At 38.2% G+C, this 27,444-nt stretch overlaps 1 protein-coding gene across 6 annotated transcripts in view; it reads right to left on the reverse strand.

Moving 5' to 3' along the window:
• The window catches only part of neto1l (neuropilin (NRP) and tolloid (TLL)-like 1, like), a 139,402-nt gene that overhangs the window by 16,446 nt on the left and 95,512 nt on the right, over nt 1-27,444 (reverse strand). For 5 of the 6 annotated variants that reach the window (XM_047350384.1, XM_047350381.1, XM_047350383.1 and 2 more), the window contains 4 exons: nt 21,276-21,317; nt 19,990-20,117; nt 11,968-12,050; nt 5,441-5,586 (listed from right to left, as the gene is read on the reverse strand). In XM_047350384.1, the coding sequence (XP_047206340.1) occupies nt 5,441-5,586; nt 11,968-12,050; nt 19,990-20,117; nt 21,276-21,317 (399 nt within the window). Of the gene's footprint in view, nt 1-5,440; nt 5,587-11,967; nt 12,051-19,989; nt 20,118-21,271; nt 21,318-27,444 lie in introns of all 6 variants that reach the window. The other variant, XM_047350385.1, reaches the window with a different exon arrangement.

The following is a 27,444-nucleotide window of genomic DNA, read 5'->3' on the forward strand; positions in this document are numbered from 1 at the left end:
TTAACTGGTGAGTTTTTACCAGTATCTTTATTACATAAATTAAATTATGTGCCATGCTGCTTATTCAGCAGGGACTTTATTCACCGGAGTAGCCAAATCTCATCAGTTGCTTGTTTTATGAGTGTTTGCATTTATGTTGGAATACATTGCCGTCGACATTCATTGGCAACCCTAGTAAAGATGTGTAGAAAGCCTTAAGGTAAACTCATTTTTATTGTAGTAGCATAATGTCACACTGTAGGCCTTCTATTTGAGTACATTTATTTAGTAGGGGAAAAAAATCATGCTAAGAGGTCATTATGTTTTATAAAATCACACATGGCACAATTGATGGTATAATTAACAATCATAATAAAATAAATGGAACTGAAACATTTTATTATTTATACTTAACCTTTTAATTTGATCCGATTTTCTAGGAACTTCTTACTAATAGTTCATAACTTGATGTTTCCATAGGGATTAAATATGAGATGACACAAATGTCCATTTCCATTTCAACTAGGACTTTAAACATCTACAGAGATTGGGAACAACATTGTGAAATTTTATAGAAGACAAAATGTTTTCCTTTTGCCAAAAGGGGATGTTCAAACAGCAATGAGACTGCTATCTGCAATTTTGTTAAAAATGTAGGATTTTTTTTCCATTACATCTGGCATATTGACCTAAACAATATTATCGTTTTATTTTTGCAGTGAAATCTAATAGTGGCCAAAATAACTTTAAACAATGTAATAATGAAGTAAAGCAGCACAGCTTTCAAGAACGAATGGATTTTGATAACCCAAAATTAATCTCCACTGTACTATCAACTATGCATGCCTAGTCTTATTGGCAGTTATTTGTAGGAGAGAGAGGTTTTAAGATGTCTTTCAATAGTGAACATCCCACAACAAACTCCTGACAAACGAGCATATTGGATGGCTCTCTTTGGTCATTAGCTGTTTGTTACAGTAGAGGTGTCCTTCCCCTTCTCCTGCACACCTCGTATTGTCTCTTTATCTCTTCCTTTCTCCTTCCTCTCACATAACACTGTCACTGGTACTGAAGAAGCTTGGCAGTGGTATGGCAGAGCTGGGGACTGTCCAACAGTGTTACCACTGTGATCTATGGCAGTTTTTTTACTTTCAACTCTCATCCCGGTATAATAACACCAAAATAGAGTGACTAATCTCTTTCTCACTCTCCAACCTATACTGTCTGGACCTTCGGCATCATTTCCTGAATTAAACTATGGTCCCCGTGGGTGTTCTAATAATCTAATTTTCATTCCAAAACCCTCCTTATGTTTGCCAATTTATTTGTCATAAAGTACATACAACATCCTATATGCCAAACCTCTGACATGGTGTTCCAGTTACCAACCCCTAGAGGGAGCCCATATCATCTCGTTTTGGCACCTTCTGTTCTCTTCCAATTTTTTTTACAAGGGTGAGACCAGACACAAAGAGCGTAGTCTTTTCTAATCTCAACCAAAATAATTTCAGGACATTCTGTAATAATGTGCCCTTTTGCCCACAAATAAATGTCCACCGTCACTGGTGGAAGCTTAAATTAACTCCTAAATGAGTGTCTGTGTCATGTAATGTGTGTCTGAAGCAGGGCCAAAATTGAGACAGGAACTTCGGGTGAGCATAGAGAAGAATTAATAATAGAAATAGAAAACTTACAGATCTTTCACAATTAGAACAGGACATAGCACAGGCAGAGTAACACGAGGAACCAGTAAAGAACAATGAAAATCAGTAAGCTTTTACACTGAGGAAAGGGTGGCTAATGACGTTGGATGCAAGTGAGCTAATCAGGGTGATTAGGAACAGCTGTGGAGGAGAGCACACTTACTGAGGGAAGTTGAATGATTAACATAAGAGAAGCTAAACCAGAGACAAAGAGACTATAAACCAAGTAAAAAAAGACTATTGGTCTAAGATAAATAAATCCAAATGCACAATGAACATACACAAGAATAAACTAAGAAATTTCAAGAAAAAACTAATATACCAACACCTTCTAACCATAATGAAACAAGTGAAATGAACTGAATATGGCAAGATGTTTTAAACAATAAGGAGGAACACAGAAGTAATCAAAACACAAACACAAATCAAAATCTAAGCCAAAAAACCCAAGCATTGTAACAGTCTGGGAATTGTCTTTTGCAGCAAAGTAAAAAAAAAAAAAAACCAGCTCATTAAGAATATTTTAACTAAAAATAAAACTCTAATCTGTATTTAACTGTTTGTTCTTTGCATTACAAGAGCCTGGTATTGGTGCTTCTATGAGATGTGTATCCAGCACTCTCCACAATTACTGGCACCCATGGCAATGCCATTTAAAGCACTGCTTAAAATACATTTAGCAGTTGCATGATCTTAAACTGGCAAATTCAGAAAATTCAACCTTTAATTTGAGTGAATTTATTTAGTGAGCGGAAAAATTTTATTAAGAAATAATTGTTTTTAACAAAATCATAGGTGCCACAATTACTTGCACACCTGACATTTCCTATAGCATTATCAGAACTGAAGCAAAAGAACAACCATTCAACTAAGGTAGACATGTCAGGAAATGGCAATAAAAAATACCTGCCCACCTTACATTGCCCACATCTACAGTTAGATCAATAAATGATAAGTGTAAAAACAACTGAAACTGTGATAAACAAGGATAGAACACAAGTTGGATGGCTAGAGAAGTAAGCAAATCTCCAAACCTCAGCGTTGAAGAACTGCAGCAAGACATTTGGCTCTGGCATCTGGATATAACTGTTATTTTGATAAATGCTACTGGGACTTTAACTGGAACTGTGCGCTTGAACCTGAAGATACTTAGGTCCTTCAATACGACAATCCCTTGAAAACGGGTTATTTTTTCCATTTCTGTTCCTACTTTTATTGACAATGTTTTGATTACAATCTCCGTTCACACGGCAACAGTGGAGACGTGAACATGATGTAATTGCCCCGCCATGCAACTACTTGGTGGTATGTACTTTGAAACTCAAACATTTCCTGCTTACAAAATGGGGGAGAAAAGTAGCACTTTGTTGGAGAACCGTTATTGGATTAAAAATAGTCAGCAGAACATGTAACTACTCTGCAATCCACCATTGTTATTGTTGATAACCTTATCTTCTGTGGGTTTACAACTGGTTGGCAGACATTTTGTTCTACATGTGCACATTAATTTCTACTGATTCAGTCATACTGTGCATGAGCCAGGGCTTACCCATAAAAAGTAATTTTTCCCATCCACACAACAACAGAGATATTTTCAAACCATTATTTTGTAAACAGTTCTGTAATTGTACCATTTTCACATAAAATGTGCGCCACTGTTGTGTAAACAGAAAATAGAAACACAAAAAAACTTTTCTGTTTTCACCAGAAAATGTTGTTGTGTAATTGTTGGAAAACGTCCTGGTCTTCGTTGTCATGTGTCATCAGTTTAAAACCCTTAGAAGATGAAGATATCAACAAAAGCAATGGTGGTTTGCAGAGTACTTACTTGTGCTGTTCATCTTATACAGCTGAATATATTTCACTAAGACCATGTACAGCTTGTTGAGCAGAGCCAGAGCCTAACAACTGGCAATATCCATTATGTGGCTTTGGATCAAAATAATGTTATTTAGTCACTTATTAAAACTGAAAAAAGTCAATGTGAAAAATGTTACTCAACGTTTATTGTAGTTTTTGCTTTATTAGTAAACATACCACTAAGTTTGAGGCATGTTCTAAATGAATTCATGTGCTGAATGTTACTTTCTGTGTAGTGTAGATGGAGCAGCATGCTGGTGCAGTGGTTATCACTGTTCCCTCACAGCAAGAAATTTTGCTCTCCCCTTACAATAAAAATGTAATGGATGGGAAATGATGTTTTTGTGAAAAATACGATCTCAGACTGATTTTTACCAATCACTGGAGCTTACATACTGAATTTGACTTGTACAAATCGTCCATCTATTTGTCATTAATCCTGATGCAGTAAAATACTTTCGTCTCCCTGCAGTGCCTTCTTGATCGCAACAGAGGCTGAGATTACAAGTGTACACATGATATATCTGATCAAAACCAATAGGAAGATCCCATCACTAAGAGATTTAAGTGATTTTATTTAGACATTAGCATACCTTGTTGGTTTCAAATGTATCTATGCATACAATAAAAAAGCTTTCCATGAAAAAAGAAGTGACGTGTGTAGTGAAGCCAGAGCGAATTTCCATCTGCAACCCCAGACGTGTTGCAGATGAGGTGAAACTATGCTGACGGCTGAGATGTCAGAGACACATTTATCACCTAAGACATAATTGCTTCTTGGATGAACATAGGGTTCACTGTCTTTTGGCTCACATTTGTGATCATGGACTGTGCTTCTGCAAAGCAGCACTATATGTGAGTGTAGATAGGAGAGAGAGATCTGTTTGAATGAAGGAAGATGTTTGCATTCACAAACATCGCTGTGCACACGGGAACATCTTAATGGAATACGGCAGTTGTAAACAGTTCTTTAAAAGCTGTTGGTTCCGCTGGGAAGAAACAAACAAAATGTTTAACATCAGGATAGGATCCGCTGTAAGCTGCAAATAAAGCCCCTTGTATTTTTCAGTTTTTAATACCTGGACTTGTTTGTAGATTGCCTAATTATTATTTTTTCATTGACCACAGTTAACACGATGCATCAAAAGGGGTTGCCCTAAATGCTAATACCATCATTAGAGAGCCAGAGACCGTAATTTCTTGAAAGTGTGAAATATTATTATGCACGGGGAGAACATGCAAACTCCATGCAGAAAGACCCCCGGTCGGGAATTGAACCCAGGACCTTCTTGCTGCAAGGCAACAGTGCTACCAACTGCGCCACCGTGCAGCCAGAATGCTGAACATATTAAAAAAAATTATGATATATGCCCTTTACTGGCTTGATACTTATTTAGTGTTTAAAATGTTTGAGAAAACTTCAGTTTCACAGAAAAAGCTAAGTGTGTAGTAAAGTTGACTAAATTATTTGCTCTACTGCTTTGCTGTCCAGAGATCGAACACATCTGTGCATTCATTGTTGACAAAATTGTTGTAGAACTGCTCAGCTGTAATCGATGCTGCTCTAAAGGCAAGGTCTGGCTGAGGACTGCTTGAATGACTTAGGCTGAAGCGTTGCCCCAGCAACAGCCCATCACGGCTCTGCATGGTGAAACAGGTCTTACATAGGTACACAGACTGTACACCATAAGTATTTCTACTGTGTTGCCCTCTTCTAAAAAGCATTTGTGCTCCTGCAACAACTTGTGTTTTTCTTTCTAATTTAACCATAAATATAGCCACTTCTTCCTTTTTCCTTTTATGTCTGCTTCCAAACACTTCACTATTTTACATTGACATAAACAAACCCACACAAAATTGCATGCATGCAGGTGTGCTTAAAGTGATTCTTGTCTTACGTTCTTGGTATGTTGTGAAAAGGATGCGGAAGCGGCTCTTGCGGCTGAGCTCATCTGCCCACATCCGGATAACTCCCAGCGTGGACATCAGCATGATGTCATTGGCCACAGTGGAGCAGAACTTGCTCTTCAGGTCTTCCACCGAGCTTAAACAAAAGGAAGTCAGACAATGCATTTTATTACACAAGAGAGATATTCACTGCACCTGTAAATAAACCTCACTGCTCATTAGGAAAATATTTACTCCTTATCTACAAGATTGTGTTAGGTTAAGTTTAGATCATTTAATTATAAGTTATCTCAAAGCATCAAACATTGGTTTATTTAATAAACAGAAATGCTTATGAGAAATGCATAAAACAAAAATGTTCCATGGTCACTAATGGAGAGCCGCTAGGTTTTTCATTAAACTTTAAAACTGTGTGGGAAAATTATTCTGAAAAAAGCTCCAAAGCTACATTATTCCCATTAAAAAAATAACGTGCACCCTTGTTGGAAACATAACACACATTGAATGATTCTATTAATGCGAGTTATTCAGCATTATATATTAGTAAAGAAGTAATTGATTCCCAATTACTATCAATCATTAAGCTATTAGTAAAATATATCTTGTTCTATGAATTTGGGAAAAATCTGTTTCAGTTCAGTCAATTTTTCTACAGAGAACTGGACAGACGTTTATTGTTCGCATATTTCCTTACATGCTTACATTTAGCTTATTGCAAAATATGTCTGATTTTTTTTAGCTAAATTATGTCACCTTCCTTACAAATTTCCTGACATACTAATTGAAAGTTTGTTTGTAATTTATTAATTCATCTCAGAAGTCAAACTGTTGTGCTCAGATGAAGGAAAATAGTCTAAATATATATTACTTTCATAACACAGATAGTATACTTGTCATACACTGGAATGAAATGTAAAATATAAAAACAATGCTTCCTAGTACAGTACAGACCAAAAGTTAGGACACACCTTCTCATTCAAAGAGTTTTCTTTATTTTCATAACTATGAATATTATAGCTTCACACTGAAGGCATCAAAACTATGAATTAACACATGTGAAATTATATACTGAACAAAAAAGTATGAAACAACTGAAAATGTGTCTTATATTCTAGGTTCTTCAAAGTAGCCACCTTTTGCTTTTATTACTGCTCTGCACACTCTTGGCATTCTGTTGATGAGCTTCAAGAGGTAGTCACCTGAAATGGTTTTCACTTCACAGGTGTGCCCTGTCAGGTTTAATAAATGGGATTTCAAGCCTTATAAATGGGGTTGGGACCATCAGTTGTGTTGTGCAGGAGGTGGATACAGTACACAGCTGATAGTCCTACTGAATAGACTGTTAGAATTTGTATTATGGTAAGAAAAAAGCAGCTAAGTAAAGAAAAATGAGTGGCCATCATTACTTTAAGAAATGAAGGTCAGTCAGTCCGAACAATTGGGAAAACTTTGAAAGTGTCCCCAAGTGCAGTCGCAAAAACCATCAAGCTCTACAAAGAAACTGGCTCACATGAGGACCGCCCCAGGAAAGGAAGACCAAGAGTCACCTCTGCTGCGGACAATAAGTTCATCCAAGTCACCAGCCTCAGAAATCGCAGGTTAACAGCAGCTCAGATTAGAGAACAGGTCAATGCCACACAGAGTTCTAGCAGCAGACACATCTCTAGAACAACTGGTAAGAGGACACTGTGTGAATCAGGCCTTCATGGTAAAATAGCTGCTAGGAAACCACTGCTGAGGACAGGCAACAAGCAGAAGAGACTTGTTTGGGCTAAAGAACACAAGGAATGGACATTAGACCAGTGGAAATCTGTGCTTTGGTCTGATGAGTCCAAGTTTGAGATCTCTGGTTCCAACTACCGTGTCTTTGTGTGGCGCAGAAGAGGTGAACGGATGGACTCTACATGCCTGGTTCCCACCATGAAGCATGGAGGAGGAGGTGTGATGTTGTGGGGGTGCTTTGCTGGTGACACTGTTGGGGATTTATTCAAAATTGAAGGCATACTGAACCAGCATGGATACCAGAGCATCTTGCAGCGGCATGCTATTCAATCTGGTTTGCGTTTAGTTGGACCATCATTTATTTTTCAACAGGACAATGACCCCAAACACCCCTCCAGGCTGTGTAAGAAGGAGAGTGATGGGGTGCTGTGCCAGATGACCTGGCCTCCACAGTCACCAGACCTGAACCCAATCGAGATGGTTTGGGGTGAGCTGGACCGCAGAGTGAAGGCAAAAGGGCCACCAAGTGCTAAGCATCTCTGGGAACTCCTTCAAGACTGTTGGAAAACCATTTCAGGTGACTACCTCTTGAACATTAACAGAATGCCAAGAGTGTGCAGAGCAGTAATCAAAGCAAAAGGTGGCTACTTTGAAGAACCTAGAATATAGGACATATTTTCAGTTGTTTCACACTTTTTTGTTCAGTATATAATTCCACATGTGTTAATTCATAGTTTTGATGCCTTCAGTGTGAAGCTACAATATTCATAGTCATGAAAATAAAGAAAACTCTTTGAATGAGAAGGTGTGTCCAAACCTTTGGTCTGTACTGTATATTAAAATAATTAAATTTAGATGTAATCAAAACATTTCAATTTATTTTAAACTTAGCAGAAAACCACATATTTTTCACACTAATGCTAATAGCAGCAGTTTCCTTTTTGAACGGCACTTCTGTCTTAGACATAGGCTTACATATTTGCTATTAACTGTAATCCTGATTGTGATCTCATGAACATCTTTTCTGCCTGAGGCTGTCAGGCTTTTTAACCTACATGTAGCCTCCAGAACTGTGTGTCCTAGATGACTGCAATTTTATTTATTTTATCAAGTTATGTGTGTGTGTGTGTGTCTTTAAGACTTTTATTGATTTATATTGTTTGTTTTTATTGTTGTGTTTACTGGGATAAATGAATTTCGTTTTTGGTCAATCAATCAGTCAACATTAATAATACAAAAAACACCTTCAGTGGCTTAGGGGTTTCCACGTATTTCCCTTGGACTACGTGGTAGCTACTCCTCCATCCATACCTTACCTGTCTAAGTCTATTTTGATGCAATAAAGTAATTTTTTTCAAACTGAGGAGCATAGCCAATTAGAATTCAATAAAAAAAATCCATATAATTTAGACCTGCCATGCAGCATCAAATATGCTGTTAAGATGAGATTTTCGTTTGGATAAATGAATAAGTGAAAAGTATATTGTACTGTTGCCATTTGTTTCAGTCAGTTCACTTTATCTCTATACCTGGGGCTTGTTGAAAACTAAATAATGTTCCAGGTAATATCATTGCAGGACAACTGAAAACATACAGAATTACTTACAGGCTCTGTACCATGTTTTCAGCCTTAAAGCTGAGCTAACTTAACAGTAAATAAATTGTCATTACGTGCGGTTGAGGAATAGGACCAAGGTGCAGACGGGAGGATGAAATGAACATAATGTATTAAATAAGAACTGAAAACTCATAAGAGCAGAAGGAAACAGAACAAGAAAACCGGCTGAACCACAGGCATGAAGTCAGTGGGTGAAACGGGAGGATCCAGCGAAGGACAAGGTGACTAAAATAGTTTATATACTGTGGGAGGTAAATTTACTAAAGTAGCAACAACTAGAGAACGTAATGAACAGCATGGAAATAATGAAAAAAAAAAAAAAAAAAAAACCTGAAACCTAAGGCTCGTGACATCTACAGGTCCTTCTCAAAATATTAGCATATTGTGATAAAGTTCATTATTTTCCATAATGTAATGATGAAAATTTAACATTCATATATTTTAGATTCATTGCACACTAACTAAAATATTTCAGGTCTTTTATTGTCTTAATACAGATGATTTTGGCATACAGCTCATGAAAACCCAAAATTCCTATCTCACAAAATTAGCATATTTCATCCGACCAATAAAAGAAAAGTGTTTTTAATACAAAAAACGTCAACCTTCAAATAATCATGTACAGTTATGCACTCAATACTTGGTCGGGAATCCTTTTGCAGAAATGACTGCTTCAATGCGGCGTGGCATGGAGGCAATCAGCCTGTGGCACTGCTGAGGTCTTATGGAGGCCCAGGATGCTTCGATAGCGGCCTTTAGCTCAACCAGAGTGTTGGGTCTTGAGTCTCTCAACATTCTCTTCACAATATCCCACAGATTCTCTATGGGGTTCAGGTCAGGAGAGTTGGCAGGCCAATTGAGCACAGTGATACCATGGTCAGTAAACCATTTACCAGTGGTTTTGACACTGTGAGCAGGTGCCAGGTCGTGCTGAAAAATTAAATCTTCATCTCCATAAAGCTTTTCAGCAGATGGAAGCATAAAGTGCTCCAAAATCTCCTGATAGCTAGCTGCATTGACCCTGCCCTTGATAAAACACAGTGGACCAACACCAGCAGCTGACACGGCACCCCAGACCATCACTGACTGTGGGTATTTGGCACTGGACTTCTGGCATTTTGGCATTTCCTTCTCCCCAGTCTTCCTCCAGACTCTGGCACCTTGATTTCCGAATGACATGCAGAATTTGCTTTCATCCGAAAAAGTACTTTGGACCACTGAGCAACAGTCCAGTGCTGCTTCTCTGTAGCCCAGGTCTGGGGAATGCGGCACCTGTAGCCCATTTCCTGCACACGCCTGTGCACGGTGGCTCTGGATGTTTCTACTCCAGACTCAGTCCACTGCTTCCGCAGGTCCCCCAAGGTCTGGAATCGGCCCTTCTCCACAATCTTCCTCAGGGTCCGGTCACCTCTTATCGTTGTGCAGCGTTTTCTGCCACACTTTTTCCTTCCCACAGACTTCCCACTGAGGTGCCTTGATACAGCACTCTGGGAACAGCCTATTTATTCAGAAATTTCTTTCTGTGTCTTACCCTCTTGCTTGATGGTGTCAATAGTGGCCTTCTGGACAGCAGTCAGGTCGGCAGTCTTACCCATGATTGGGGTTTTGAGTGATGAACCAGGCTGGGAGTTTTAAAGGCCTCAGGAATCTTTTGCAGGTGTTTAGAGTTAACTCGTTGATTCAGATGATTAGGTTCATAGCTCGTTTAGAGACCCTTTTAATGATATGCTAATTTTGTGAGATAGGAATTTTGGGTTTTCATGAGCTGTATGCCAAAATCATCCGTATTAAGACAATAAAAGACCTGAAATATTTCAGTTAGTGTGCAATGAATCTAAAATATATGAATGTTAAATTTTCATCATGACATTATGGAAAATAATGAACTTTATCACAATATGCTAATATTTTGAGAAGGACCTGTATATGTACACGACTGATACCTATCTTGCTGTCCAAATAAACCTATTTTCAATGGCTTCTTTTTAAGTCACCTAAACAAACTACTTGAATGGTAAACATTATGTAACACACAACTTCACTGTGCAAACGTGCGACTTAAATCAGAACAGGGCCTTCTGAATATCCCAGACTGGCTTGTTGTGGTCGAAAGAAACTCAGAAATTAAACATATGTTCTGCACACAAATCTGAATATGATGTTTTTATTTAAAAAAAGAAAAGGCCTTTACTTTCAAAGCCACTGTGTTGAGTACCTGCATTAGAACTCATGTTTCTGCAACTCATTCCAAAAAGAGAGATTTATACAGAAATTTAGCATTTTTAACACCACACAGACTTCTGAGTATGAGGTCCACAATATGTTATCTTAGCAACATCAGTGTCTGCAGTAATCATATTTCATGTGACTTGGAAGGCAATGTTTGGAATGAAATATGTGTTTTTTTTGGTATTTCCAGTGGAAATAAATACCAGTACACACATTGCATGTTAATAACATTTCAGCATGTTGGATGGAGTCTCACTGCAGCAGATTCCCAAAACCAACATAGATGACCAAGATGCTACAGGTAATCAGAAGTGTTGGAAGCAATACTGTCACAATCTGAAATTTCTAAAATAGGGCAGTATTCATTTATGGAAAAGTGGCTCTGTTTGTGGAGAAAGGACTGCTGTTCTTAGGGATTATAGTTGCATTATACAGCATTATTAGATAAAACAAGAACTTGCAAATTTTATATTTTTTTTGACAATTGTTTTTATAAAGGAAAATTATTTACAGTAAGACAATTTAAAGTTTTAGTTAGATATTTGGCATATCACATTTTATTGTTGGGCTGCACAGTGGCGCAGTTAACATTCTACTCCACCCCGTTTGACCATTTTTGTAGTTTGATAACAGAAATACAATTATCTAGCGGCGCAGAAACAAGACAAAAACAGCAAAAACAATGCAAAACTGTTTATTTAATAATACTATTCAAAACATGCAGTACGGTTATGTCCTCAAGGAAATTTTCCCACTGATATGGGAACATTTCCATAAAAAATAAAATTTAAACAGACACTTCGAAGAGGTTCTGATCCTGGGGGACGGTGTAATGAATTGTGTGGGTTAATACACCCAACAACCCAACATTTAGACTTATCCTCTTGCAGCTTCAGCATACCTGAGCTTATATATATATGTATGTGTGTTTGTGTGTAAAAATCATACCTCCCTCCATCGTATACTGCTACAAAGTTGCGCTTGCATTCATTGGAGTTTGCCATCTCATAGTCCAGAAAACGCAGATAGATCTGGTCCAACAAAAAAGCAAAGGGTGGACAAAAAAACACAGAGATAGAGAGATTAAGTGAGAACATTTAAACTATGCTGTGGGATCTGGACATGACAGGAAAAAAAATGGAGCACATTGAGCAGCAAAGAGTTGTATTCCTTTCTAAAACATGTGTATTTTAGAGTGTACTACAGTACCTGATGATATAGCATCCCCTAAATAAGGTATGGCAGAGAGACTGTTGCTAGTAGAAAGTATTTACATATTCATAATAAAAGAGGGCTTATAGACAGTGCATTGGCTTTTATTCATTATCCATTTCTATTGTGATAGTTACACAAAACACAATAGTAATACAATTTCCTCTGTGTTTTGCCAAAAGGCTAAACAGTAAAAAGCAAAAAAAGGTCACCATCTTTTGGCAAGATGCAAACTATTTTTGGACCAAAAGGAGCTACACCTAGTCAGATACTTACCTTTTGTGTAATCATCAAACAAGTTTTGGTTTTGATATTCTAAAATCTTAAAACTAAAGCCCGCACTTAACATACCATAATATTTTACAGTAGTTCTTCCTGAATGCCTCTGCATGAATGCCTGTTATTCATTCACCAGGCTGAGATCTGAAACATCAGAGCCAGGGTTGTGGTCTGCTGTTCACAGCCCTCGCCATCATTCTGGGTTAACGAGTGGACAGCTTATTAACTGTGACAGAAAAATGTGAGACTTTTAAATGCCCAAAGAAACAAGCTGCAGATCGGGTAGGATAATGGACTTCGCAGTGACAACCTAGGTTTGACAACGTGACAAGTGAAATGTATCGGAGCGCAAAAACAAGCTAAATACTTCCCCCAGGGTCTCATCTCAGGGTCAATAAGCTTTCATTGAGCCAAAAATGGTCAATGTCAGCTTCTTGCTTCTCACATCTACCCACTTGTATGTTAAGCATACTTACAAACTAACACAAATATGTATAGTGCCTTGCAAATGTAACCACAGCTATTATGTGAAGGCTTTAGAGGTTTGCTGGAGAACATTGGTGTATTCCTTGGTCTTCATAGTGCTGTTTCTTCACTAAAGACATCAGGGATAAAGTTGTGGAGAAGGGTTAGGTTATAAAATAATAACTTATTTTTTTTAACATTGCATATCTGAAAATGGAAAAAAGTACAGCATAGTTGCAAACCAACAGTACCAAGACATGAATGTCTATCTAAACTTACAAGCCAGCAAGCAGAACATTAATCAGAGAACAAGACAAGAGGTTCTTGGTAACTCTGGAGAAGCAGAAGATACCCACAGCTCAAGTGGGGGAATGTGTCATTAAGACAACTGTTAATCATTTCCTTTACACATCTAGCCTTTATGGAAGGCTGGCAAGAAAAAGGTTACTGCCTTAAAGAAAGCCACAACAAGTAAGCTACCTTTCGATCTTTTGGGCTGCATGCAAAGCACTACGTGTTGCAGAAAACTAACACAACATAACTCTAAACACACCACCCCCCTGGTAAAACAGAGGTTGCACCATCATGGTGTGGGGATGCATTTTTTTCAGCGAGGACGCTGGACAGACGCAGGATAGCCAAGTTAATCCGAGAAAAACACCTCAGATTGCAATGGGGATTCACCTTCCTGCAGGATAACAACCCTAAACATATACTGCACTCTCTAGAAGTGCAAAGCAGGCAGAGACCCCCAAAGACGTACACCTTTAATTGTAGTGGAAGGCAGTAATTTAAAATATCTACTTAAGGGGCTGAATACAAAAACATTTTGGTTCCTAAAAAATTTTGAAAACCACTCTTTGTGTCAATCCTGTACATAAAATGTATTGATATTTGTGACTGTAATGTGTGTAAAAGTAAACATGTTCAAGGGTTAGGTATATGTGTGTGAACAACATTTTAGGATACAGAAAAGAAAGATAATTGGATAGCCAGGTTCACAAAGAACTGAGTTGTTTTAATGGCTCATTCCATGTGACAGATGCAGAACATTTAATAAAATGGAACTATTGAGGTGAATGTCAAGGCTAAGGCCATGGTCAGTTCATCTCAACAGAACTGAACAACATCTAACTTACTGTAGAATCCAATAAATTAATAAATAAAATAATTAACCAGCTATATTATTTCAGTCATTCCATTGATGTGTAGTAGCAAATGAGACAGTTTTTCAGCCACAGCACCGCACCGTGTAACCGGTTATAGTTATTAGAGTCAGGAGAGATTAAATGAAAAAACAGACAACTGCTTATAAAATAAATGTCAAGCTCTTTGGTTCAACTCATAACTAATTAAAACTATCCATATACATTAACTAAAGAGTATCATCTTGACCATCATTGCAGTATGTACACAGAGGTTTGACACTAGTAGTGTTGCAGATGGCATTGGGTGTTATTAAGACAAATTTAAAAAAGCCTATTAAAAGACTTATTTCTGAGGCTTTGATTAATGATTAGACTGCAAATAAAAATTACTCTCTGCCAAGCTCCACTGTAGTTTGTGTGTGAGCGCTACCAGCAAAAACAAACACAAAAACTAATTCAGTTGTTGATAACTTCAACTCTATATTGTGCTTATCTTGATTCAGCTTCTTTTATTCAGCATACTCAACCTTGGGGCTTTTAACCTTTTTGTATTTTCCAGCAAACATGATTTGACAACACAGCGGACTATAGTTTTGATTTTGACGTAAGGTCATCAAAATATGATTAGCCTTAATCTGATTGTGGCTAATTCCAGGATCATAGGCTTTTGAGAAAAACAATGAACAGTATTGTTGAAGACATTTGTAAACAGCTAAAACCAGATATTTACATGTGCAAAGAGACACATAATTTTTTTCACACAGTGTCTCACATTAAATCAAACATTTAATCATCGTTTTGTCTGATTTAATGGCCGACCATGATAAAAAAAAAAAAAGGGTAACGTCTTTTATTACAGTATATGTAATGTAATTTGTAAAAAAATATTTATTTCCCCTCCAACATAAAGTACTACTTTTTGATGGTCCATTACATAAAATTCTAGTTAAGTATATGGAGTTTTTCATTGCAACATGACAAAAGTGTTATAAATACTGGGCAAAGTATGTACTGTGTATGTTATGCTGAATTTCGTTATGTATTATTAGACATTTATTTTAATGTTTATACCTGCATCTTAGGCAGTTTAATGATGTCAAATCTTTAAACATCTGCTGAATGGTCAAAGTCATTAATTATCTGATATAAGATGGTGCACCACTGATTGAAACGTGGACAAAAAAAACATAATTATCTGACAAATAAATAGAGAAACTAAAAGAAAAAACAAATGAAAGGTTTTGATGCTGCCTTTTAGCTGCTCCTTTGATAAACTCTAAACGGATGAAAAAAATACCAAGGCCAAATGGCACAAAACGAAAAGAAAGATATAATCATAATTTCCTTGATAGCCATACCTGATAATAGTGAAGACTCAATCACTGACTGAAGAAAATTATATTCTTTCTGTGGCTAAAATGTGTTTGGAAAATACCATGCTGCTCATTACAATTAGAATGATCATCCATATTTTGATCTTTATAAAAGGTACACACTAGGTGTCGGAAAGTCCGGAAAGTTATAATATAATAATCTTTGATACTCCCAAGAGCTGCTAAGTGTAATAGAGATAATGATAACAATAATTATTCGTTTTATTTGTGGGTGCCTTTCTGGACACTCAAGGTCACTGCGCAAAAGCTAAAACATTAATCAAAGAACTAAAAGTCAGAAAATAAAAAAGTGAAAATGTACATAAAATAGACCAGACTGGAGGTAGTTGCAGTAATCCAGATGAAAATGACCAGGGATTAAATCAGGATGGCTGTGCAGTCAGGAGTGAGGGAGGGAGGCAGTCAGTTGATGTTGGAGAGATGGAAGTAGGCAGACCGAGTAATATTTTTGATGTGGGAAGGGAGGGGAGATAGAGAAGTTGTCAATGGGGCTGGGGAAACCTTTGACTTGTGTAAGGGTGGATTAGGAGCCAATGAGAAGAATGTCTGTTCTATCCCTATTGAGTCAAAGAAAGTTAGAAGAAAGCTGAAGTCTGATTTCCTGTAGGCATTCATGGAGGGAGGTGGAAGGAAGAGTGGAGGGAGGTTAGGAGGAGATGTAGAGCTAGGTGTCATCCGCATAGCAATGAAACTGAATTTGAACTTTCAAAAGATATCACCAAAAGAAAGGAGATAGAAAATTAAAGGGTATAGGACCAAAAACATAATCTCGGAGGACACTGGGAAAAAAAAAAATAGATCCCTTGGAAGCAATTGTTTTTAACTGCATGAACTGTGCAGCTAGAAAGATATGACAAGAACCAGCTTAGCGGAGTATCTGAGTAGATGCCAGCCTGTGGAGGATAATGGAATGGGATATGGTAACAAAAGCTGCACTCCGGTTAAGGAGGATGATGATGGATAGGAGGCCAGAATCTGCAGCCACCAGGAGGTATTTTGTTATTTTGATTAGGGCTGTTTCAGTGCTGTGTTTAGTGTGGAAACCAGACTGCAACTGTTCATAGAGGTGGTTAATGGAGAGGTGAGAATAAACTGGGCACCCCAACTGTCTTTTTGCAGAATCTTTGAGAAGGGAAGGTTGGAGATGGGATACAGGTTACATACGTTGTTGGGGTCTGAACCAGGTTTCTTGAAAATAGGATTATCTGCAGCAGATTGAAACAGTGAGGGAACAGAATCAGAGGCGAGGGAGGAGTGGATGATGGTAGTCGTTACTTTAACAAAGAGGTAGGAAGAGGTCTGTCTTTCTGCTGGTGTTTCTCTGAGGGTGACAAGTCGTAGACCAGAAGGTGTTTACACCTGAGGAGCTGTTGATACAAAAGGTCAGTGGATGTATTTTTGACGAAGGTACCAAGCAATGCCTGGGCAGATGTACAACAGAGATGGTGAATGAGATAGGAGCTGGAACCATAGTAATAATAATAATAATAATAATAACCATCTTTATTGTACATTACAACAAAATTTGTCCTCTGCATTTAACCCATCCCTTATAGGGAGCAGTGGGCTGCCATTGTGCGGCGCCCGGGGAGCATTCTGGGGCTAAGAGTCTTGCTCAGGGACCCAGAGTGGCAATCTGTGGGATACCTGGCCCCTTGTGTCCCCTTCGGAACGCAAACCTCCTGTTTTAACCACTAGGCCACCACTCCCCTGAAAGAGTTTGATAGCAGAGTACTGAAGTGAATTGGATGAAAAACAGAAGATAGCGTAGTCCAAACAAGAATAAATCACGTAGCCAGATCGTTCATCCACATGGTCAATGACTGGATAGATTAGACAGCAGTTAGCAGCATCAAGGAGAGCAGAAGAAGTCAGCTGATACACCACAGCTGACAAAACACACAGTCCGAATGCTCTGTATTTTTTCAGAAAGAAGGAGAACCACAGGTGAGGCAAGAACCAAGTTAAAAAAATAGTAGAATATCAGTTAAGATAACAAAGATAAGAAAAAAATCATAAAAAAAGAAGAAAAAGCCAGAGAGAAGTGACAGCAACACACGCCAACATTCACTCCTCGGGTTCCAGTGTCAAATTTGTAACCATCAACCTGGTGTACTTTGACATCTGTCTAAACAGAAATATCAAGAGGGAGACATGTCGTTACCAGAAAACCCATCATCCCACAGACTCATAGGTATTTGAAATCTGACATTTAATTTTGGAGGCTTGGGTCTGATTAAATGTTCCTTCACGATACTTTGGAAAGCAGTAAAAGCTCATTAATTATGTTTTTTCCCTTTGGTTGCTATAAATTCTTCTTATATAAAAAAGCTGATGCTCAGAAGACACATGCTGGTGTAAAGTTCTAACATCATTATTAAAAGTGGTGCATTGCTGTCACTTCTGGCAACAACACATGGCCATTACCACTTCCTGCAGGTGTGCCTACCCTTACCATCACTGTCTCTCTCATTCTCTCTGCCATCTGCCATCCACCCTTAATCTCCATCCCTTATACATTTAGACCTTAGATAAAATGCATTATTAAGCACCCCACCCCTCCTTCCTTTTCTGCACCCCGTTTTTCCTGCCTTCTCTCTGGAGTCCTCTGGTGCAGTCTAATTAGAGCCTCCGGCATAGGATGTCATTATCTCTCTACAGTTTTTGGCACGCTGGCAACAGTGCAATACTGTTAGAACATAGGGAGAATGAATGATTTGCCGAGATTACAGCATAGCAAGACGTATGCAACATATAAAGTAAGGGAGGCAGCATTCACTGTGTTTCCTTCACTGTGATAACATAAGCATGTGTCTGCAATCTTTGACAGAGACATGAACAGAGGTTTTATACATTTCATGAGTTTTGCAGATAGAACCTGTAAAGATCTGCACCTGTAAAGATTGAAACCTTTGGCTGTTGACTTGCCCTGTCATGCAGTTTTACAGGGTGAAATTTTTAAATAATTTAAACTGAGTAGAATACATCATTTTCTGATGGTCCCATTGTTTTTGTTCACGTTTGAAAATTTTAAAATTGAGTTGTACTATTTGGCATGCATGCAAATGCTGCAGTATACAGGAGTAGGTAAGGAATCCATGCTAAATTACAAAAAAAAACCAAATCATTGTTGCATTGATCAAGGGCCAGCATCCCTCCATTTCCTCTTACAACCACTTATTGTAAGTCTCCAAATGGGTTCTGATGATTCAGAAAAAGTCTGAAGGTGAATGGTACAATCTTATTACTTCTGTGGCCTTGACTTTTAAAGCAGCTGAATCAGAAGGCTATTTCTAAATGAAGCACAGACATTAGTGGGATATTTGCAACCCTGCAGAGGATGCCAGATAAGAACAGTTGCTGCAGCCATGAATCATAGTCATGCCATTGTTATCAGCCAGACATTTCATAAACCAGTGTGTGCATGCACCAGAAGAGGCCAGAACATAAAAGCAGGAGGCTAATCCCTTTTCTGAGAAGCAAAGAAGAAAATCAGAATCAACCATTATTTAAGCTAAGAATCATTCTTGTTTGTCCTTTAAATTACTTTTTCTTCAGAGGAAACACGTAGCAGGAGAAAAGTAAGTCTGAAATAGGTCTGAGAGAAGCAGAAGTCATTTACTGAAAACAGAGATCACTTATTGCAATATCTTTTAAGCCCTCTATCACCTTATTAAGACTAAACTACTAAGAACACATTTAAATAAAATATTAATATTTAAGAATGCAGCAAAATTCAAATATCATCTAAATAACAGAAACAATATTTTGAAAGTGTAAAAACTCGAATTTACACTTTTCAGTGATCAGTGTTCTAGACATGTTAATGAGCAATTTTGGGCTTGGCAGTCATAATGTTGTGGCTAATCAGTGTAACCAGGGTATAGCCTTTGTAAAATGTGTTCACTTCCTGCTCAATGCTCCAGGCTCAGGAGACTATTAATCCTTTAGCATTAATGCAGCAGAGGTACCTCCACAAGATAAGGAAGTGAGTCTTCAGTGTATTAGCAGCTGGAGTGAGGTTGTGCATGTTTACGAGTGTCGGTGCATATCTGTATTTCTTATGCATGCAGGGTTGCTTCCCAAAAACTGGCATCAAAAACATATATAGGAACTCGGCTATAGGGTCAAACTGCATAGTAACACTATTTCATCCGTGCTAAATTGCCCTGTCTCTCTCTGTCAGGCCCAGCCAAGTCTTCTTCTCCCTCACTCTCCTTTTACTCTCCACATCCTTTCATCGCTTTGTTCCTTGGCAACACTACGTCGATTAAAAAAATGAGTGCCTGGTCCTAAGTAAACACTCCTGCCTGTCTGTCTTTCTGACTCTAGCGGTGGAACAGGTCCTCCCCCACAGCAACAAAAAATTGTCAGAAGCAACACAAGATGTTTCAGCATTGTCTGAAGAGATACTGAATAAAATCAAATAACTTACATTCCAAGCTGGATAAAGAGTAGTGTATGTCACTGACCTTGGAACGGGGAGGAGCACGGATGTACCATTTACAGTCGACAGCCTCAGTGGCACCAGCTTTCCCGTCTCTGGTGATCTGATGAGACTCAACGATTCCTTCTGGGCCAACCATGTCATACTGACAGGCTGAAACACAGGTATATGCATAAACACATACAAAAATAAAAAACAAAAAAAAGTCATTGGAAAGGCTAAGCACAGCACATGAAACACTAATAACCTAAATTAGTTATTTTCTGTTTGATTATAAGTTTCTTAGATTACTCGTACTCGTCGTCTTCCGCTTCATCCGGGACCGGGTCGTGGGGGCAGCGGACTCAGTAGAGACACCCAGATGTCCCTCTCCCCAGAAACCTCTTTCAGCTCCTCCGGGGGGAGCCCAAGGCGTTCTCAGGCCAGCCGAGAGACATAGCCCTCCAGCATGTCCTGGGCCATCCCCTGGGCCTCCTCCTGGTGGGACGTGCCTGGAACACCTCCCGAGGAAGGCATCCAGGAGGCATCCGGTATAGATGCCGGAGCCACCTCAACTGGCTCCTCTCGATGTGGAGGAGCAGCAGCTCTACTCTGAGCCCTTCCCGCATGGCCGAGCTCCTCACCCTATCTCTAAGGGAGTGCCGGGCCACCCTACGGATGAAGATCTTTCAGCTGCTTGTTTCAGGGATCTCGTTCTTTCGGTCATGACACAACGTTGATGGCCATAGGTGAGGGTAGGAATGTAGACCGACCGGTAAACCGGGAGGTTCGCTTTCTGGCTCAAAGTGCCGGCAATGCGGACCAAACTCCTGCTCCGCTTGTACAGAGACCGGATGGTCCCTAATAAAGGGCCCCCGACTCCGTACTCCTGGAGCACCCCCCACAGGGCATCACGAGGGACACAGTCAAATGCATTGTCCAGGTCCACAAAACAGATGTGGACCAGTTGGGCAAACTCCCATGAACCCTCGAGTACCCTGTAGAGGGTATAGAGCTGGTTCAGGGTTCCACGGCTGGGATGAAAACCACATTGCTCCTCCTAAAGCCGAGGTTCGACTATCGGCCGGACTCTCCTCTCCAATACCCTGGCATAGGCCTTACCAGGGAGGCTGAGGAGTGTGATCCCCTTTAGTTGGAACACACTCTCCGGTCAACCTTCTTATTAAGGGGGACCACCACCCTGGTCTGTCAGTCCAGAGGCACTGTCCCTGACCGCCACGCAATGTAGCAGAAATGGAAAAGTAAGCATTACATGCCTTAGCAAAAAGAAACGAACAGGAGTAAATACAAATATTGAGGGAGTATACCTACAGGGCAGAGGTGGGGGTATTCCCAAGTCAGCAAAGTCTGGATCTAAAGAAAAAGTAATAGAAGAGAAACAGAGAGGTAGGGGCATTAAATTTTAATACGTGAAATGAGAAACTTTACAGATAATACAACAGCAAAGTGCATAATGGATAAGGAAACCCATCTGTAGAGAACAGACATGTGCTCACTCCTAAATAAATTGTGGCATCCCTAAATGGTATGAAAAAAAATTGCTTTTGATGTGTCTTAAGGAATAGGAGAAGTATTTGGATAATTTACCCAAGTGAAATAAGTACAGCTTTGGTTGCATACTGCTGTCTTTTACCATAAAAGCAAATATATGATTAAGAATAGATATTTCCTTTTTTTTTCATATACATGCCCTCTCCACTCGTGCAATCATGGTCTGTATAAAAAAAAAACAAAAAACAACTGTTTACTTAATCAGCCTTTTATGTTGTAAGGTTTGATTTTTTTTTTTTTTTTACATGGGTCTCTGCTTACTTGTTTGCAATCATGAAAGCAAGTACATGTATTATCAATACATGAATGCCTAACAGTCACCTAATGACTGAGCAAAATAGATTTTTAATCAATTTAATAATTATAAATAAGTTATACCTAGAAACAATGCTTTAGTCAGTACCAAAGTTTTATAATTAAACCTGCACAAATACCAGTTTTACAAATTCATAGTAATGATTAGCAACTCAATATATATTTATTAGTAGTGTAGCTCTTGAAAAGACCCAGCCCAGGATGTGAACCCTGTCCTGTCTTGATGCAAGGCCACAGTGCTAACCACTGCACCAACGTGCAGCCCTGACATCATAAAACCAGTTTCATGTCTAAACTATTGTTAATTTTTGAAAAGGCTTAAAGTAAAAGCTTCAAAAATGTATAGCTAGAATAAAATTTTGAAAGTCTCAGCATTTAAAGTAATTTACCCTAAAATTACTTTTAATTTTGTGCTAACACATCTAATCATTTTTTAAATTTTTATTGGGGATAAATGAGCCTTCTGAATATGCAAATGCTAATCCTGTAGTTAAAATAACTGATCACTCATGTTAGATTTTCACCGAGTTAGCTGCACTTTAATTTGAACGAGTGCAATTTTGAACACATGGCATACACTGGAAGCATGGAGTGCTGCTGTTCTAATAAATATAATAAACAGTTTTTCCAAAAATGCAAGGTCAACAGCAGGCTACAGCAGTCTGTGATTGCTCTTATGGTGTAACACTTATATAGAAATGTACTCTAACAGTGCAGTCAGGATACCCACACAGCTTCCATTAACAGGAAAACAGAACAAAGTAGGTGCTTGTTTACAGAGTGTTGGAGTAGAAAGAGAACACTATAAAGGAACTATGAGAAGCAATCATCTATGCATTGGAATCTCTGATATTACTAACCTATTGCAGGTATGCTAAATATCAGCTTGGTTCATCATTCACCCATGTCAGTATTCAAACATTTGCTAATCATCACTACAAACACCAGAATACTGTTTTTGTTAAGTTCATCTTTATACGGCAAAGGCAATAAAAGTTTTGACTTGGACATTTTAAATAATTATTACAAAAAAAAAACTGATGAAGTTTCAGTCTGGACCAGAGTGGTTGTTGGCAAAATGACTTAATCAGAGCTGTTTTGGTCAAAATATAGAAATAGAAATAAACTTAGAATACCGTTGAAAATGAAATCTTATGCATTGAATGCCCTCTAGGGTTTCTTTTAATATTTTAATCAAAGTTGCATCTCTCTTTTCATAATGTTTAATGCAGTAAAACACAAACCATGGTGTAGACAAAAAAGGATGGATAAGACCTGTAATCAAGCAATATCAGTGGTCTCTCATGGTTCACAGAAATAAAGGACATTGCTGAAATCACAGACATAAGTAGCTCACTGTTAGCTCAGCATTAATACTTACAATTCAGGGTACATAGAAGGTAAAAAGGCCCAAAACAGAGTCAGTAGTCACCTATCATACAAGAGGATGCATGCAATACCTTAGCCGCAGTTTTTCGAAACAATTCTGACACATACTTCAACACGGATCTAAAAGCACAGTAGATGGCATCGCAGTAGCATAACACTACCACCATGATGAGATTATAGCCTTGGCATAATCCCAGAATCACCAGCCCTGCTTAAAATCCTTGATGAGCAAAACACGCTGTACATGCTCATCCAACGTAATGAATTTTCTTCTACATACTGCCCCCAGTATGAAAATATAGTACAACCAAAATTATAAACCACTACCATCTAGGTACAAAAGGTTTTGGCATGCTTAAAACACATAGGGCCTGATCTTCAAAATATTTGCGTATTAACAAAAACGCACGCAAACCTGTGTACATCAGCAAAGCAAGGTGGTAATCGGATTGTCTTTGCAAAATCAGCAGAACTACGGGTGGAGCAGCGTGTCCGTCTTCATGAATATGCAAAAATATGATAATGACCCAAACACGCAAATTCATGGGAGGAGGATATGCAAATGTCATCCCTTACCACACGCAATGTGATTTTCAAAGCCTGAAACACTTTGCTGGCGCAATTTTTGCGTGTGGATTTAGCACGACTGAAATGCAGCTGCTACATGTACATGTACCAACAGACATGGGTTGTCAAAAATAAAAATATTAAAAATAGATGAGAATAGAGGATTTTATGTAGGAATATCTAAGCTCTGATTTGGAGCCAATCACAAACAATGGTAAAACTCCTTGCAACACTTCATTCAACATCATTTCAGCATAACATCGTTGTCAGTGATCATCTGCTGAACGCCAAACCTGATCATAGCAAAATGCGCACATAACTGATCAAGCGTGCACAGCCTGTAATCGCACATTGCGCAAAAGGCCCACTGTGCTTTGATGTTGATAATATGATTAATAGGAAAGAACTGAAGACATCATAAGGCAGATTAAATACTTCATTTGCAAACGGGATGCTAAAATCACTTCTTAGCAGGTGAAAAACAACCATTTTAAGGCAGCTTTTCCATGTGATGACAAAGACAGTGTATGCTTTAACCTTGTCACCAAACAAGCATTATTGACAGTAACGTGATGTCATTGCAGGGCAATCGGAGCTGGATCAGATTACGTTCAGGCTTAAATATTATGGCTGTTTATGATAAACTCCGAAGTCTTCAAACATACACTCAAAAAAACAACAGAACCCGATGGGTCTCCGAAAAGAATTAAAAGATCAAGGGAGACAAATTAATTAACAGACATATTTGTCTTTTATATTGTTAATATTGATTGGCCAATTTGTTGAGAGTTAAATCAAGCAAGATAAGAGAAATAATTTCATCAGGGCAGATGACAAACCTTCTGTGAGTAGCACAACAAAAGTTAACTAACAGTAACAGTCCAAAAAAGCAAGGGCTGAATGGAACAGAAGGGACAAAAAAATCAGAAACTTGATCATTAAGAATGATGATGCGTAACAATCCCTGCATATTTCTATCAACACTGCAGAGGATCTGTTTGCTTTTCCTCGTGTTCCAGCCAGTAGCACAGGCAATTTCATCATTGTTTGTTTTTGTTCTTGGCACCTGAACAAATTTCTCTGTTAATTAGTGTGAAGCCTGTCTTGTATAGTTGTATTCAGTGTCTGTCAGGATGTGAATTTGTCTGGTGAAGCAAGTTCTCTTATTATTATGATCCCGAAATATGAAGGCAAATGCTTTTACCTTTACACCATGTTTCTTTGTTTGAGATTCTTACTTTGAATTAAGAAAGGAAGTACTTCTTGAGTATCCCTGTTGTGGTGACCAATGACTAATGAAAATTTGTCATTGGACTGACCATTTACAAATGCTTTGAAGAGGCTTCCATGACTTTCAAATCGTTTCTGTGGTACTACTCTACGGACAGCAGAAACAAGAAATGATAAACGTCAAAATATGACTGAAATTTACCCACTGAGAGTACAGCAACTGACCATTAGCTGCTAATGACTCTAAAGTTAGCTTCTGCTTCAGGGCTTTAAAATGCATGTCCCAAGTTTCTGTGATACTTTTTTTTTTACTGTTAGCAAATAAACTTTTGTATCACTGTTTGTGTGCCTTCTTTGTAGTTTAAGTATCTCTAAAAAGATATTTAAATATTTTGTTTAATTAATGAATTACTGTTTATCAATACAATACCATTATTTATCCTCCATATCTTGATGGTGCCCCACAATGGGGGGAATCATCCATTTATTTCTTTGCATTGACATACCAGCTATACATATTAAGAGGAAAGTAAAGTTCTGAAAATTCATGTTGCCAATTTTAAGTAGTTTTTGAGTATTGTTGCAATATGTTGCATCAACATGGCTGCCACCATTGAGACATGTCAAATCTTTCCGCCTGCTTAACATCTGTTAACCCCAAAGATCTAATGGCACTCTACAGATGACTTCTTGACAGACAGAAACTCACTGTTAAACAATTTCTTTTACGTCATTATCAATTCAGTAGGAAAGTTTTTATTTTTCTAATAAATGTTTTAACTTGTACATTTATAACATTTTTAAAAACTCAAAAACCAAACTGTTCTGATAATTATGAGTACATTACTATTTGATATAAACATTAAAGAGACTAAAAAAGTGTTAAACCAATAACTTTGAGTCCAGCATACTAAAAAACCCTTTGTGCCTTCAAAGATCAGCTGTCAGCTATGATATTCTGACTGCCTTAATTTGAGGATGGAGCCTGCAGAAACAGCTTGCACAAAAACCACTTGAGGATAAATGTGTTCTTCACCAAATGGTGACATGGCTGCCACTGCCTGAGCTCAGTGTGGAAAATGAGCTTTGATTGCACAGCATGAACATGCCTAAATGCCACTGACTTATTTTCTCTGTGTATACGCTCAAATGTTTCAGTCTAGACATGCTTCAGTGAATTTTTACGTAAGCTTAGTAGACATGACTAAACACATTTCAAATAGCTTTTAATGAACACCTGGTGACAGAACATATCTTGCATGAAAAATGCAAATGAAATCTCAAATAAGATGGGCATTGACATGAAGAGTGAGTTCTTTGGCCTGGTTGCAGCTATGTTCAAAGTCAAAATTTAGTGTCAGTAAAGATTCTATAGGAGGGCCTTTTGAAAACCTGTGAAACATCTAGCAGGACTACATAAAAATATTTATTGTTAATGTATCAACACCTGTTACAAATTTCAAAACATTTAAGTGAGCAAATAGTTAGTTATAAGAGATATGCTCAGAGTGCTTTGTGTCTCTTCGGAATATTTTATTAGACTTCCTGAGTACCAGTTGCTAAATATTCAAACTCTTGAATTGAAGAAGTTGAGCACCAAACTAAGCTGACCTTGGATTGTTCAGTAATAGTGTACAACCCCTTTTCTTGTTTGTTTCTGTCTTTTAAGAAAAGAAACAACTCAAACTGCCTTTGTTTTCCTAAAAAATGTATCTCTGCAGAACAGTATAAGAAAATAGTTCATCTTGAAAGCGTTAATGGCTTTTTTCTGAACATCCATCTATCCATCCATCCATCCATGGATAGAAGTACATTTCACAGAAATTATGAACTGAAATAGAAAAAAAACTGTCAAAATGATGTTGGTACTACAGCCAATTAACCTAACTGGTTCTACAAAATATGCATTCTGCTTTTAAATGGACAGAGCTAGTTTGGCTCCATGCCAGTATGCCACTAAAAATGTTCGATCTTCCTTCAGTTTTACAAATTCCATTATTTACATCAGTGCTTCTGCAGACAGATGACTTGGTTAGCCTACCGTAATTTATTAATAGTATCTTAAAGCACATGTTGTGTTTGTAAAGACTTGAACGCACACCATTTCAACCAGGATATGTTAACACAAACTTTTGATGCTGTGCATTGACCTCCTTACACTAAGTAATGGATGATATCAAGATAAACTACTGGAAGACGAGAGACATTAAGCCCATGCGCCAACCTCCAGCTCCATACAGAAGCAGCTATTTCCTCTGGTCCAGAGAGTTGGTGGTGAGATATTACATTTTTTTATAGCAGAGTGCTAGCACCCATTTAGCACTAGAGCTGGTATGTTGGGGGAAAAAATCCCAAATCTTCTCCATTTAACATTCATCCCAGTGAAAATGTTTACAACAATTGGCAATATACAATTGTGTGAAAAATG

This window comes from Girardinichthys multiradiatus, chromosome 21, assembly GCF_021462225.1.
Source record: "Girardinichthys multiradiatus isolate DD_20200921_A chromosome 21, DD_fGirMul_XY1, whole genome shotgun sequence".
Taxonomy (NCBI): Eukaryota; Metazoa; Chordata; class Actinopteri; order Cyprinodontiformes; family Goodeidae; genus Girardinichthys; species Girardinichthys multiradiatus.